Below are 15759 nucleotides of genomic sequence, written 5' to 3'. Positions count from 1 at the left end.
AACCCTTAAGTCGAAAAATCAATATTCAAATCATGTCACAAATAATGGAATGGCAGAAAAAATGAAGAAACAATTAGGGAAAACTCAAGCAATTATGTTCTCTTGCAAACCAACCCCTATTGAGAAAGAACCAAAATCTGAAGACATGAAAATTTTCCTCTTCATAAAAGAGCATGCTAGCCAGGCAATGGAGAGCACCCGATGGCCTTAGTCTGTGATCCCAATTCAGTGTAAATACCTAAACTTCTAAATAAGTTCCTAAATACATAAGGAAACATAATTGATCCATCCCTATTTATTGGCTTCTCAGTAGGATTCATGCAGATAAAAAACATGAGTGGGCTTATTTTAGTGAAAATAAGCCTTGGGTTGGGGTCTAAACATGTTGGGCCTTTGATCCAATTGGTTTTTATTATAATAGGCCACTAAGAGTCAAGCCTTATTTCAGTTTCCTAGTTAGTTTAAGTTACTAATCAGTTCAGGATTTGTTTAGGTCTTTCCATTTTTTGAATTTGAGTCTGTTTTTAGGCCTTCAATATAATTCTGTAAGGGGCTACAGCCTTGTACACAAACTTGAATAATCACTTTGGCTTATTGCTTTTGGTTCTATGTTGATTCAGAATGCTCCCTGCTGTGGTGATTCAGTAGGCTTTCTGGTGGTGATTCCATGGTTGGGTATTGGTTGGGATCCAGCCCCAATCAGTCCAATCTTTTCTTTCAGGGAAAAAGAACACTACCTGGTCTCGTGGCCACTGCGCCTAGACACGGGGCGCGAAATGACCACCCCAACCCCATGAAAAGTCGGAAACCCCTGTGATGCTTGCACGCGTGTTCCCATTGGCCCCTGCGCAACCAGGTAGCGTTTTCTTGCCTGTTCTTTTTTTTATTTGTATTTTATTTCAGTTTCAGTTTCAAAAGCTCCAAAAAAGAAAATCCCATCGAATGCTTTTCTTCTTTCAGCTTGGATTTCTCCAAATCGCTTGTTTTAAATTGATCATTAAACAATGATTCAGTCCTTTGTTCTGCTATTAGTTTTGAATCTTGTGACGGTTTCAAAATCTTTACTTTCTAATTAAAACCTAAAACCCTTGCTACTAGGAACATTCAATTTTCAGATTTTTGGTTCTATTTTGGAAATTCTGTTTCTATATTCTGCTATTGTTCAAACAGTTTTTAGAGCCTAAGCTACTCTGAGCCCCAATCCTGTCCATTGATTCAGCAGTTGTTAACCTGTCCTTCCCCATGTACGAATGTACGATTACTCCAGAAATGTGAATCTGACCATCAGATTATGATCACACTTTGCAGAAATCCTCTATGCTAAAATAAAACCCTTTTGACTTGATTATTGGCCAAATCAGCGCTACTGTTAAGTCAGTTATTATTTTCTTTTCAAGACTGGTTTGTCATTTTTTTCCTGTGATCCTGTCGCAATCTGATCTCCCACTGAATTTCACTGGTCTGGGATTAGCATTGCACCAATTGCATCAGATCCATGGAATGACTGCAAAAAAAATCCTTTCCCATCGAACTCTAGCTTCCTACTTCAACTTGGATTTCTCTGAACTCTTGTTTTAAAATTGATCTGAGTTCTAATTTTAATTCTCTAATCTGCTAATAGTTCTGAATTTGCGACGGTTTCAAAATCTGAACTTTCCAATTAAAATCTGAAATCCTACAGCAACTAGGATCCCAACAATTTTCAGATTTTTGTTCTGTTTTGGAAATTCTGTTTCTCCCTCAGTTGATCTCTGTTTAGAGCCCTGATTCTGCATTTGTTGAGCTGTCCTTCCCCAAGTACGATTACTCCAGAAGTGTGAATCTGACCACTAGATTTTTATCACACTTAGCAGAAATCTTCTACGCTAAAATAAAACCCTTTTGACTTTATTTTTGGCCAAATTAGACCGACCGTTATTCTGCAATTAGTTTTCTTTCCAAATCTAGTTTGCCCTTTCTTCCTTGTGATCCTGTCGCAAGCTGATTTCCCACTGGATTTCACTGGTTCAGGTTTAGCACTTCATTAAAGATAAGGTTATCAAAGAAAAGAAACAAGCACTAAGCCCGAGTAACTTAAATACATCAATTCAACTGCTTACATGCTCACAACTTGCACTAAGAAATATTTTGATATATTTTTCTGTTCCTAGTATTCCACAACAATTACGAGATGTTAGGGATCTGAATTCAGTTCAAAGCCAGAGATTATAATCATCACCCAAAAAAAATTTGTTTCATCAGTTGTGACCCAAGAAATCTTTCCACCATTTCAAATCCAACTTCACATAATTTTATCATATCATTTCTGTTAGAAATGAAGCCCAGGATCCCTTAAAACACTGCTGAAAGTTATTGTACATTAGGTAAGTCAGAAACTACTTAAGGAAACGCATTTTGCCCAGAGAATGTCAAAGGAAAACTACATAACATATCAAACAAATAATCATGAAAACTTTCCATTAGTCACAAAAGAAAGATAAGATTCAAACCATTAAGAACTTCCTAAATCAATTGATCTGCACGTTAGGCTGGTAAAGATGAGATTCAAAATGCTGAATTCATTTAACATTAGACTCAAAATACATCCTCTGTGCAACAATGCTACATAACACTAATCCATATGGTTAAACTTACAGCATCTGGCTTTCTGATTGATTCCAATACTTGGCCATCAGTTTTTATGTCCTTCTCTCGAGCGAGAGTAGCGGCTGCCTTAGGCAGGGTACCATTAGAAAGCCCGGATTCCTTTTCATCAGGCTTGACCTTCTTACGAACGACCTTTTCATGTCCAAGAGAATCCCTGACAGGTTTAGGTTTTATTTTATCTTCAGAACCCCTGCCATTTGTCACAGCAGCCTCCATGTCTAGCCTTGCCTTTTTAGCAGGTCTATCATCCAATGTATCTGAATCTTTTGCCGACTTTAGTTTTCCCTTTTCTCCAAATTTACTGGTGGGAGTCTTACCAGCTTTATCGTCAACCTTTCCAGAACCAGCTTCAAGCGGCTCCAATAAGTTTGGCTTGGGAGATGATGGAGATGATTGCGGTGCTTCATTAATTGCTAGCACTCTCATGTTTTCTCCTTTTTGGTTAAAGATAAACATCACTGTGACACATTAAGTCACATCAATCATAGCCATTAGAAACATCACAATAATTCAAGCAACATAAAAAACATACATGTACATAACATGGACACTCCTGTTTGTCATTTCTTTGCAGTTTGAACAGTATCAGACAACGAAATTCTTGCCAATACTTCGACACTTCATTGATTTTTCCGTAAAAAAATATTAAAACAAAAAAATAAAAGCGAATGGGAGGGGAGTGCGAAGAGAGATCCCTTTAGGGGGTTGTGAAGACACAATTGTATTTAGTTGCATGAAGAGAAAGCATGACTGTAGTCATACCAAGGAGGTTGCCTACACCATGGCTACATTTTCAAATAGAAATGAGGTGATTCGAATCAAAATCTTTTTTTCTTTAACTTGCACCGGTACCATAATCAAATGTATTTCGGTGGTTCAGGCCAAAATCAGCTGCAGCCATATAAAAATCATAAGGGTTCCAAAAAACTCAACTCAACCTTATCCCAACCAAAATGGGTCGGTAATATTGATCTTCTTTCGCCAATGACCAATCAACTATTCAAATCTAATCAATGCCATACTAGTTAACAAAATTGAAATCAAAATTAATGAAATTGAGATCATCGAAGCATGATGTTTTCCACTATGACCAATAATCAATTTCAAAATTCAAAAGGGCACAAGTTTACCTAGACAGGCACATCTAGAGATGTTCCCTAGACAGGCACCCTTAATTTTTCAATATGGATAGATGACTTTGCCATTCCCTCCATTTGATATCATCTAGATCAACCACGTGTCCAATTTAAGCCTAGACAGACATTTCTAGAGAACTTTCTCAACGGGCACGTCTGGAGAGGTTCCCAGACGAGCACATTAAGTTTTGCCATTGTGGAAAGTTGACGTGGCAATTCCACCATTCGACATCATCTGAATCAACCAAATGCCGATTTTTAAGAATCAAATTCAATCATATAACCTCTAGTGTAAGGGAATCTCCCCTTGAATTTTTTAGTCGTCTATCTATTGGCACCCTTCCATAGTCCCTGATATCTCAATGCTTCATTTTGCCAGTTGGCCAACTCCTATTGGGTTGAAACTTGACAGTTGTCTACATGCCTACAAAAATTCAGGCCCCTTTTGATACGCCACATGGAAGAACTAGTTCTCAACTAGAGAACCTCTCTCAAATGGACATATCTAGAGAGATCCGCCAAATGGAACCCCTAGTTTTGCCATGTGGAAAGATGTTGTAGCAATTCCACCCGTTGGAAATCTAAGAAATAGTTTGGATTAGCGATGTTAAATTTGAGAGCTAAATTCAATCATATATACTCCCACATAATGGCATCTTCCCTTGAATTTTTCAGCTATCCAAGCATTGGCATGCACACTCTTGTGGTCCTGGATTTTTTAAAGCTTCATTTTTCCACTTGGCCAACTCTGAATGAGCTGAAACTTGACATGCAAGTAGCCTTGGAATCTACATGTTCACAAAATTTAAGCTCCATTGTACATACCACGTGGTGGAACTGTTTCATATTTAAGGACCCAATCCAAGCATGCTTATTAAGGAATCCTCTCTCCCAATTGAAAAGGTATTCCTTGCTACCGACTATAGTTCGAAAACTCGTCTCGAACAACCATCTCGACCAGGTCGAGATTCTCGAGATCTTGCCGAGACAGTTTTCTTCTTTTTTTTTTTCTTTTTTTTTTTTGGTTTCGGTATGATGTTTCAATGGGCAAATAGCCATAGTGGGATCCAAAACGTTAAGGGAAGCTTGTTATAGGCTTCTTAATAAACATATTCAAATCTTGAAATTGAGGGGGGGGGGGGGGGAAGAGAAAGAAAAACACCCAATTTGATGTTTTGGATTTGCACCCTTGGTTAGCAGTAAAGTTCGAACCCTTAATGTAAATTGCTTATTCTACACATTGTTTGAATGATATGAGACACAATTGGCAAATAAAACAAATAGATTATGCAATAATGGATGAAGACACGTAATATTGAATAATTATTTATGAAATATTTAAGGACTTAAAGTAAAAACCACAAAGTATAGTGAACAATGCATATTAAATAGACACCCAAGTACAAATAGTATTATATTATAATTATGAGTACTAAGGCCGTCGAGATTCTCGAAATATTCGAGATTTCTCCGAGATTCTTGAAATATTCGAGATTTCTCTGAGATTCTCGAAATATTCAAAATTTCGGTCTAGTTATTCAAAATTGTGCATATTTTGTCTCGTACGTCATCTTGCCTCGAGGAGCTCGAGATATAGATCTCGCCGAGATTTACCGACAACAAAAACATAATTGCTAAATATAGTTACGGACATGTCTGCATGTCAAAATTATAGGTTTTGCCATGTCAAACAACGATAAACATGTCTGAATCCTTGTTATGTAGTTACCAATTTGATGAGAAGGTTATACAAAGAGAGCACACATACCTTCTATTCCAGCCACTTTATCATCTATCTCATGAGATATTGTACATTTTCCAACATCAAATGTACGATAGAAGACATAGTCAGCCATACTAAGCTCTTCCTCTGAAGGTTGCGGGTTCCGAGGGTCCTTATTTATGCAAACGACATTGCATTTGCCAGCAATTGCTTCCTGAGTTGAAGTAGAAAAATCAAACTATTAGTAGAAGTTACCAAAAAGAACCTAACTTTTGAAGAATAAAAAATCCCCGCACAATAGAGAGGCATAACAAGATACACTATGAAAGACCACATAAAATCTTCCAATTGCTACGAGAAATCTAAGAACTTTAGAAGTAGTGAAACTAATGTTTATATTTTGAATATAGGAGAACGGGTCAAAGTAAATACACTTGTAACAACATCCTCCTTGCCTCCAGGCAATTGAAAGTGTTTATTCAAACTAAGAATTTGAAAGAATTATGAACTAGACAACTAGAAGAGAATAACTAAAAACATAAGTAACCAAGGAAAATGATTGGACACTTGATCTTAACAAAGGAAATTTCTCAATTCCTCTCTTTTTTGGGCAAAAGAACTATCAAATAACTGGAATTTCAAAACTCTCTGTGGCGGGGACTGAGTCATTGAGGGATTTACTTGTCCTAGGTGTTTTTTTTTTTGGGAGGGGGGGGGGGATAATAATGTAACTTCGTTTTCAAGAGTATCTTAACAATTTTTAATGAGGCACTATTATAATTAATGATACTAGAAGAAGCTGTTTTGTTCAGTTGACATATGGGTATTCTTGAAATTTTACTTTTGTTTCCTTGTGGGTTAAAGAGCTTATTAGTGTTAGTAGAGACTGTTTAGTGTCTCGGTTCTAGTCAAGGGTAGTTTGGGAATTATGTTTTATTTGTTTCTTTCTTATTTCCCTATTGTGTCCTTTAAGTGAATATATATTGAATGAAGTGGGAGCTCCAACACTAAGTGGAAAACTCCCAAGGATTACACAAACACATCGGTTCTCACTGTTCTCCTCTTTCTTCTCTTCCTCTCTTCTTCTTCCCCCTCTTCTTTTCTCTATTATTATTACTTACATCGTATCCGAGAAAGATCTCTAGGGACTGCTACAACTTTTCTAGTATCTTGTCTCCACCCTTTCACGGTTTCAATCATCATGGATTGATTCATCTCAGTTCGAGTTTTGAGAGTTTCGTCAGTTTTTGTTTGAAAGGGGTGCAGCACCCTATGCTGTATTTTAGGACTCTTTAGAGACTAGTTGACGATTGAAGATTGAGAACTAGGTCTCCTTTGCTGGTGGTGATTGATTTATGGAGTGAAGCATGCATTCAAGAGCTTAGAAATCAAGTTTTATCAAGTTTTTCGATTAATTTTTGGCTTTAGAATTGGAGATAAGACTTTTGTCAGGGTTTTGGATTGACTTTTGCAGCTGGGATTTGAAATGACTGTTATCGGGGTATTGGAGAACGATTTTTTAGCAAAGTGGTAGGAGATTAATTCTCATTGAGTTAGAAGTTGGAAGTCAAGCCTACTTCAGGGTCTGGAGATCGAGTATCAACTTTCAGGGTTTTGGCTATTTCTCTAAATCCTTGGTACGTATTGCAACTTCATTCCATTTTGTGTTTTTTTGAAATGCTTGAACCATCAAAGAATGTCATTAGTGAGGTTGTGTCTTCATCATCCAATCATATTACCGAGAAGAAGTTAAAAGGAATCACCAACTTTCAACAATGGAAGAAGATTGTCAAGTTGGTGTTGATTGGTCGTGACCAATAGGACCATTTGACCAAGAATAAATCTGATGATGATGCACGTATTCTGGGACATTTTTTGAACTCTATGGAATAAAATTGTTGATTTGGTGACTCATATTGATACAGTTAAGGAATTACGGAACTATCTTAATGTTCTATATTCTAGGCAGAACAAATTGTCTCGTATCTATGAGTTGTGTTAGGAATTTTACAGAGCTGATCGAAAGGGCCGCCCCTTGACCCAACACTTTGCTGATTTTAAGATGTATGAGGAGCTGAATTCCCTACTAACTATCACTTCTAATGTGCAATAGATGCAAAACCAGCGAAACCAACTCACAGTCATGGGATTTCCTAGTGGTCTTGGGAAGGAGTTTGATTCTGTTCGTTCCCAGATACTTGGTGGTGATGAGGTAGCCACACTTTCAAACACTTTTTCACGAGTTCTACGAGTATCTTGTGAGACTTCTCATGATTCCACTATTGTGGATAATTCAGCTTTGGACTCTTTTACACCTAACAGTGGGCCTAGTAGTGGGACAAGGACTGGTGATAGTCGTGGTCGTGGGGATGATTCTGGCAAAGCCCTTTATTTGGCAAAGCTCCAACTTCTGGTACTCAGGCTGGTTCAAATTCTTCAGGATTGGTGAAGACTAGTCACCATTGTGGTCGTACCGAACATACCCAACGCTTTTGTCGGAAACTTCATGGCAAACCACCACAGCAACAGTTTGGTAATCCTGCTGCCATTACTGATTCTATTGCTACATCCCCCCAGTCTGAGGGTAAGACTATGAAGATGTTTAATGAGGCTTACGCACGCTTTACAACGTTTCTGATTTCTCAATCTTCCCAGCCATCTACTGCTACATTTGTTAAGACAGGTAATGCGCGAATGTCTTTCAACTGCTTCCCGCCCCTGGATCATTGACTCTAGATATATTTTCCTCCTTCCATGCATCGTCCTCTAGTGTTACTGATGCAGATTTATCATCGAACCGGGCATCTTTGCTTAAGAATAGGGTTATATACATGATGGGCCTTTAATCCCACGGGTTTTCTATGTACTAGGCCACTTTTATAGGCCTAAAATCTGGGTACTTAGGTTGCATACGGGATTAGGCATTTTAATTCCATACTTTCTTTTTTTTTGGTGTTTTTGTTCATTAATTGAACCAATTCAACTAATAGTTCAATTTAAATTATTTTAGTGGTTTTCTTTCAAGTGCTTAGTGGGGCTGGATTAGGACTCTGTTTTGAGTCTATTTCAGTTTCCTAGTTTGCCTAACTTACTTAATAGGCTAAGGATTGGGTTATGCCTTTCCCTTTTTTTTTTAGTGTAGAAGTCTATTTTTAAGTCTTTATACAAGGTTGTAAGGGAGGCAAGTATTGGACACAAGTACTGGCATAAATAAGTGCTTGGCCTGACAAGTGACAACTATGACTCTCAGTACACTATGCGTACACGAGTAAACTTGGGTCAAAAACCACAAGTACCATTTAGAGTGTTTTTTGTGAAAATAGTTCATGCATTGTGTTTAGAATGTCAAAAATAGGCTGTATACAAAAAAATAGATCAAATAAAGCATTTTTGGACCTCGAGACCACCAGCTCGAGTTGGCTGGGAAAAAAATCACTGGTTTCGGCTGTATATCGATTTCTACCTGGTAGGAACCAGGTCGAGCCCAGAGATCTTGAACATTGGTCCAAGTGTTTCTAAATTGGATCCTAAAGCTCTTAAATGAATCTTTGTTGGCTATTCTCGTACTTACAAAGGTTATCGTTGTTATTCATTTGAATTACAAAAAAATTTTGTCACAACTAATGTTTCCTTCTTTGAGTCCACTCCTTATATTGATTCCTTTCTTTATGTTTCTGAGTTGGATGATATGATCTTCCTTTATATATTGTTCAGTCTCCTGCTTCATAGGTTTCTTCAACACCATCGCTGTCACCACCTCCGTCGTCACCACCTCCTATTGTGTACCAACACCATCTTCGGAAGGTTTAGGTACCCCTCCCTTTCATCAACCTCTGCCTACTCTTCTTCTTCAGCTGATCCTGCCCCAGGTAATCCTCCTTCTCCTCTTAATTTTCCTTCTGACCTTGATGTGCCTATTGCTTTTCGTAAGGGCGTTCGGAGTTGTACCCAACATCATCTTTCTAACATTGTGTCCAACTCTGGTTTATTCTCTACCTTCCATTCCTGCTTTACTATTGAGAATCATCATATTCCTAAGTTGCAAAGGCATTATCTAGTCGTGGTTGGCTGACTGCAATGACTGAGGAACTGTTGGCATTGGAGGAAAATCAGACATGGAATCTTATTCCGTTACACTATGGTAAATCAGATATTGGTTGTCAATGCGTTTTTGTGGTAAAGGTATATCTTGATGCTTCATTGGCACGCTTGAAGGCCCGCCTTGTGGCCAAGGGCTATGCCTAAGTGTATGGTGTTGATTATTTGGACACTTTTTTCTCCTGTGGCCAAGCTTACTTTTGATCGTATATTGATTTCTCTTGTTGCTACTCATCATTGGCCGTTGTTCCAGTTGGACGTTAAAAATGCTTTCTTGCATGGGAATCTCCATGAGAGGTTTATATGGACCAACCTCCTAAGTTTATTGCTCAGGGGGAGTATGGAATGGTGTGTAAGCTCAACCAGTCTTTGTATGGGCTAAGACAGTTGCCTTGAGATTGGTTTGGTCAGTTCACTGAAGTTGTTTTGGAATTTGGACTGACATGTTGTTCACTGAAGTTGTTTTGGAATTTGGACTGACATGTTGTAGTAGTGATCATTCTATATTTTTCCAGCATTTTGATGTAGAAAGAATATATCTCATTACATATGTGGATGATATTGTCATTACAGGAGATGACTCTTCAGGAATTGAGAAGCTGAAACTGCATTTACAACAGAAATTTCACACTAAAGATTTGGGAAAATTGGAATACTTTTTGGGAGTGGAAGGAGCTCAGTCAAGTAAAGTAATTTCGCATTCACAGCGAAAGTATGTTATTGATCTTCTTTCAGAGACAGGATTATTAGGATCTAAACCTCTGTGACTCGACCTGACATTGCCTTTCCCGTCAGTGTTGTGAGTCAGTTTTTGTCTGCTCCTCGGAAATCTCATTGGGATGTTGTTATACGTATCTTGAGGTACCTCAAGAAGGCTCCTGGACATGGTCTACTTTACTCGGATCATGACCATGGACGGGTTGAAGGCTTATCAGATGTAGACTGGGCTGGATCTCCTGTTGACAGGTCAAATACAAGTTATTGCACATTTATTGAAGGGAATCTTGTGTCATGGAAAAGCAAGAAACAGACAGTTGTGGCTTGATCTAGTGCAGAGTCAGAATATCGAGCCACGGCACATGCTACATGTGAGCTGATGTGGGTGAAACAGTTGTTGACTGAGCTTGGCTTTACTGACGATTCCCCTATGCAACTGTGGTGTGATAGTCAAGTTGTTGTTCATATTGTTTCAAATCCTATGTTTCACGAAACAACGAAACACATAGAAGTAGATTGTCACTTTGTTCGAGAGAAGCGGCAACAAGGGCTCATTTCTCCTAGTCATGGTCGTACAGGAGAGCAACTTGCAGATTTGTTTACAAAGTCTTTGGGGACTGCTAGAGTGACTACATTTGTAACAACCTGGGCATTATCAAAATCTATACTCTTGCTTGAGACTATGACTAGGAGTGTTAGTAGAGACTATTTAGTGTCTCTGTTCTAGTCAAGGGTAGTTTAGGTATTGTGTTTTATTTGTTTCTTTTTATTTCCATATTGTGTCCTTTAAGTGAATATCTATTGAATGAAGTGGGAGCTCCAACAAAAAGTGGAAAACTTCCAAGGGTTACACAAACACATAGGTTCTCACTTCTCACTGCTCTCCTCTCTCTTCTCTTCCTCTCTTCTTCTTCCTCTTTTTTACTCTTTTATTATTACTTACAATTAGCAACCACTCAAGGAAGCTACGTTTTGGCTCCTTAAGCAACTACGCCCCTGCATGATAAAACTTGTGTTTCTAGGCCACATATCTATTCCAGAAACAAATTGTGTGTTTCTGTTACAAGGCCAAATTTCTGGACCACAAAAAAAACACATTTAGTAACAGTAATTTCTAATTCGGGGCCCGAAAAGAAACAGAAACATGTTTGTTATGCGTATTAATTTATGTTTCTAGAACTATAAATTTTCAAAAATGCCATATAATACCCAAAAAATTGATGGGGGTGGTGGTGGCGGTGGCGGCAGTGGAGGAGTTGGTGTTGTAGCGGCAGTGGAGGAGGTGTTAGTGGTGGAGAAGGCGGTGGGGGTGGTGTTGGCAGTGGAGATGGAGGTGGTGGTGGTGGTTGAAGTTGCATTCGAGGTGGTGAATTATTTGGAACATGAAATTACGGCTTTGCCCATCAAATTAACCATCTACTCATAAAAGAGCAACTCCTCCCCCCCTCCAAACTTCTCCCTTTTGTTTCTAGAACAAAGACATTCCAAATTAAAGCTCTGTTTCACTAATTCTCAACAACTTTTTGTAACTGGTTAATTCCCAGGAACCAAAAAATGAACCATAGGTACACGAATTTCTATTATTTTTTTATTCTCAAGAACCGGGGGGGAAAAACTGAGAAACATAAGTGTTATCATGGTTTAAAGTATCGGTATGTATCATATCGAATCGGCCGATACGTATCGATATCGGTCGGTGTCGATACAATACATACCGATACGTATCCTTTTAAAAAAACAATAATGTATCGATTGTATCGATATGTATCGACCGATACGTGTTGATACGATACGATACGGTAGATACGTACTTTTCCATTTTTTATTAATTTTAAAATGTATTGATACGTATCAATATGTATCGATACTTAAAGAGACATGCCGTTATTTTCATTTTTCTAGAAAAACACGAACCAGAGAGCTTTCCAGCGGAAAAAACCCCTGTCCAGCCAAGGAAAAAACGCCAAAATGTTGCTTCAAATCCATTTTTCCCGACCAAATCTGTTGAGGGCTTCAATTCCTTTGTGAAAAACGACTTTAGAAGATGTGGAATCACATCCTTTGGTGCATCCAACAACCCAGATTTTTTGTTTCAAATCTTTACTTTTAGTTCTTTTTTTTTTTGCTATGATTCAAAGAGAATAAATTAAACTACGTTAGTGATGCTTTCTATGTATACATTTGCAAAGATTTGAACTCAAATCTTGGCATTTTTCACCCAAAACCGAAAATTCCTTATCAAATTGATTTTTTTTTATTTCTTCCAAAAATTTCAACATATGCTTATGTGTATAATATATGTATAACATAATGTACAGATCTATCACTTTGAATCAAGATCATATTCTTACCCCATAATCTGTAATTTTTTTTTTACTATTTTCTGAAATTATAAAATACTTACAAAAATTAAAATATTCATGATTTTTTCATCTTTACTCTTTCATTATAGTTTAATTAAATGTCTCAATGGCCGAAATACATGAGAAGACTTAGATTCATATTATTTGTATTCTAATGTACTATATTACATTATTATGTCATTTTTTATTGCTGAAAAATTAAATAATGTGAAACTAATTGTGGAAAATATAAAAATGTTTAAAGTTTGCTTAATATACTTTGCTAAGTACATGCAATGCATGAAATACATCATATAGACATGTACTTTACTTGTATAAATCATTGATGTGTGGATTTTAATATAGTTTAATACTTATATAGTTATCTACTAATCTTTGCTGTTTAGGACAATGCCGCAAAAAAGACATTGGGTGGTCTTATTGTACCAAGATAAACAACAGCAAATTGGTTACAATATGCAACTTCTGTGACACTCAACATCTTGAGGGTAGGGTAACTTGGCAAAAAGAACACATGGTAGGAGGATAAGGAAATGTTGCCAAGTGTACAAAGTGCCCTGTAGAGTTATGCAGGGCAATGCAAAAACACCTTAGAGATACGAAGAAAAAAAAATCCACCCAAGCACATGAGGATGAGGATGTTTTGGTGGAAGATTTGATGGAAGATTTTGAAGCTAATGAAGGATCGGATACAGTAGCGGAGGAGGACCCAGAGTTGGCATGGGCGATGCGACAATCAAGACATGAAGCAAGAGAGAAACAATGGAGAGCTAAGCAATTGGTAAGAAGTCAATCAGCTCGAACCCAATGTCAGGGCCCTGTAGATATTGGTGTTGGTTCCTCTTGTCGTCCATTTGTAGGTAAGGGTAAGGAGCCTGCTGGCCTTAGTAGAGCAACCAGTGTCAAGGAAATGTTTGACCGGTTTACTAAGAGTGGTAAGGGCAAGAGAAAGAAGAGCCGAGATATCAAAGACATGGATCCAAATGTCTACAAACCAAGAGATGATAGCCAACAGAGGATTGAAGAAAGATTTCAACCCAAAACATTAAGTATAAAGATAAGCAAAGCAATCTCCAGATGGTTCCACAGTTCCATGATTTCACCACATAAGGCCAAAGATCCCCACTTCAAGGCTATGGTAAAGGAGATTCAGCGGTATGGGAAAAATGTTAAGCCGACCACACCTTATGAGATTGTTGGCCCTTACTTGGATGATATTGTCTAAGAGGTGCATGAGTATGTTGAGAGGTTCAAGGAGACGTGGTCATTATATGGAGTGACCATCATGTGTGATGGATGGAGTGGACCAATAAGATTATCCATCACCAATATTCTTGTCTATTGTAACAAACGGACGATCTTCCACAAGTCGGTCAATGAATCTAGTGAAATCAAAGATGCCCATTACTTATATAAGTTAATGCATGAAGTTGTGAAGGAGGTAGGAGAAGAAAATTGTTGTCTCAATCGTAGGTTAGAAAAAGAGAATGAGAGAATGGAATGACTTAGCTTCATTAATAGGCAAGCCCCTCTATTTATAATAGAGGGGAAAGTTACAAAGAGGCTGAAATAGGCGATGTGGGACTAAAACTCACATAGCCGACTTAAACTTAATAACATAAGAATAAAATTACCCCAAAAGGACCAGAATACCCCCACGGTATTCTGGATTACATATTTCAACACTCCCCCTCAAGCTGGAATATACAAATAAGTAAACAAATAAGATCAAGCTTGAGCTAAAAAGAAAAAAAGAACTCCATAATAATGCAAACACTCCCCCTCAAGTTGGCACATACAAGATCATAGTTGTCATGGCGTCGCCATGGCGCCGCCATGGAGTCCTGGCGCTGGGAGAGGTGGCATATCGAGCTACGCCATGGTGGATGTAAATATATCGTTCGATATGGCTTCCATGGCGACGCCATGGCGTCGCCATGGACGCCATACCACGATATGTTGGCATATCGGTCGATATTTTGACAGGTTAATCTATATTTTCAATTTTTCATACTTTCATATACACTAATGGATATTAGTTACACTTTCATGAATTAAACCATAGTGGCATAGTATACTAGTAGTAGTGTAGTACACTTTCATGTTGATTTTTGATGTTATAGGACATATATTATAGCATACTAAATGACAACAGAAAATAAAAAATTAAACATGGTCGACATGCTCGCCATGGCAACGCCATGGCGGGCGACATGTCGATATATCGACGTGACACCCTTCCACCGACTTGGATCGCCGTGACGCCGTGACAACTATGTACAAGATACTAATATCCAACTTGAATAAAATGAGAACAAACTACATTGCAACAGAGTCCAACTTGACAGATGAATGCAGCTCCTAAATAAACGTTCAAGAACTTGAAAAATAGATCTTCAGAACCTGGGCAGACTTGATCAACAAACTTTCACCAATCTTCAACAGCTGTCCAGTGATGAATCTCTGACTGATAATCTTGAAGATAAACAACTAGGGCAGCAAGCAGCGGAAACAAATAAATCAGGCAACAGAAATGATCAACCCAAATGTAGAACCTCACATAGGCAGGCAATAACCAAACATCTTCAATACTTTAATACTTCAATCTCCCCCGTACGGCAAACTCAACCCAATATCAAAGGAGATACCGAATGACAATGGTGGAAACTCTAATCTTCTATGTTTTGCACCAAGTGTTCCTGCAAATTCTGCTTCTGCAATGTCTATAGGTGTACTGTACATAATCTCCCCCTCACGTGTAGTAGTACACGTGGACATAACAGAGCTGATGTAAGTGATAGGGCAAAAGCATAATATTCTAGAATTTTCCAAAAAAGGTGCTAAGGGTAATGGAACAGGAAGAAATGGTATATTAAAGAATACCATTATCGTCCAAAGTAGTTATAGGTATATGCCAAAGGTATGTTTTGGGAGGTGGTGAAGTGAAAAGAGCAGTGGGATAATTAATTACGGAGTAAAACAATGCAACATATAAATTTTCAACCATCTTCAAACAATCAAACAAACACTTTTGATGGAAACTCCTACAAGGGAGAAACTCCTAACTCCAATATTC

General features: G+C 38.0%; 1 protein-coding gene across 1 annotated transcript in view; it reads right to left on the bottom strand.

The window, feature by feature from the left end:
- LOC122641009 (protein ANTI-SILENCING 1) overlaps positions 1-15759 on the bottom strand; it is a 76942-nt gene that overhangs the window by 34178 nt on the left and 27005 nt on the right. Inside the window, exons 3-5 of the mRNA XM_043834321.1 lie at positions 5551-5719; positions 3011-3104; positions 2665-2899 (exon numbers count right to left, since the gene is read on the bottom strand). Of these exons, the coding sequence (XP_043690256.1) occupies positions 2665-2899; positions 3011-3104; positions 5551-5719 (498 nt within the window). The remainder of the gene's footprint in view (positions 1-2664; positions 2900-3010; positions 3105-5550; positions 5720-15759) is intronic.

The sequence above is a fragment of the Telopea speciosissima genome, chromosome 9 (assembly GCF_018873765.1).
Source record: "Telopea speciosissima isolate NSW1024214 ecotype Mountain lineage chromosome 9, Tspe_v1, whole genome shotgun sequence".
Taxonomy (NCBI): Eukaryota; Viridiplantae; Streptophyta; class Magnoliopsida; order Proteales; family Proteaceae; genus Telopea; species Telopea speciosissima.
Note: the sequence above shows the minus strand (reverse complement) of the source record. Positions and strands in the feature narration are given on the sequence as shown.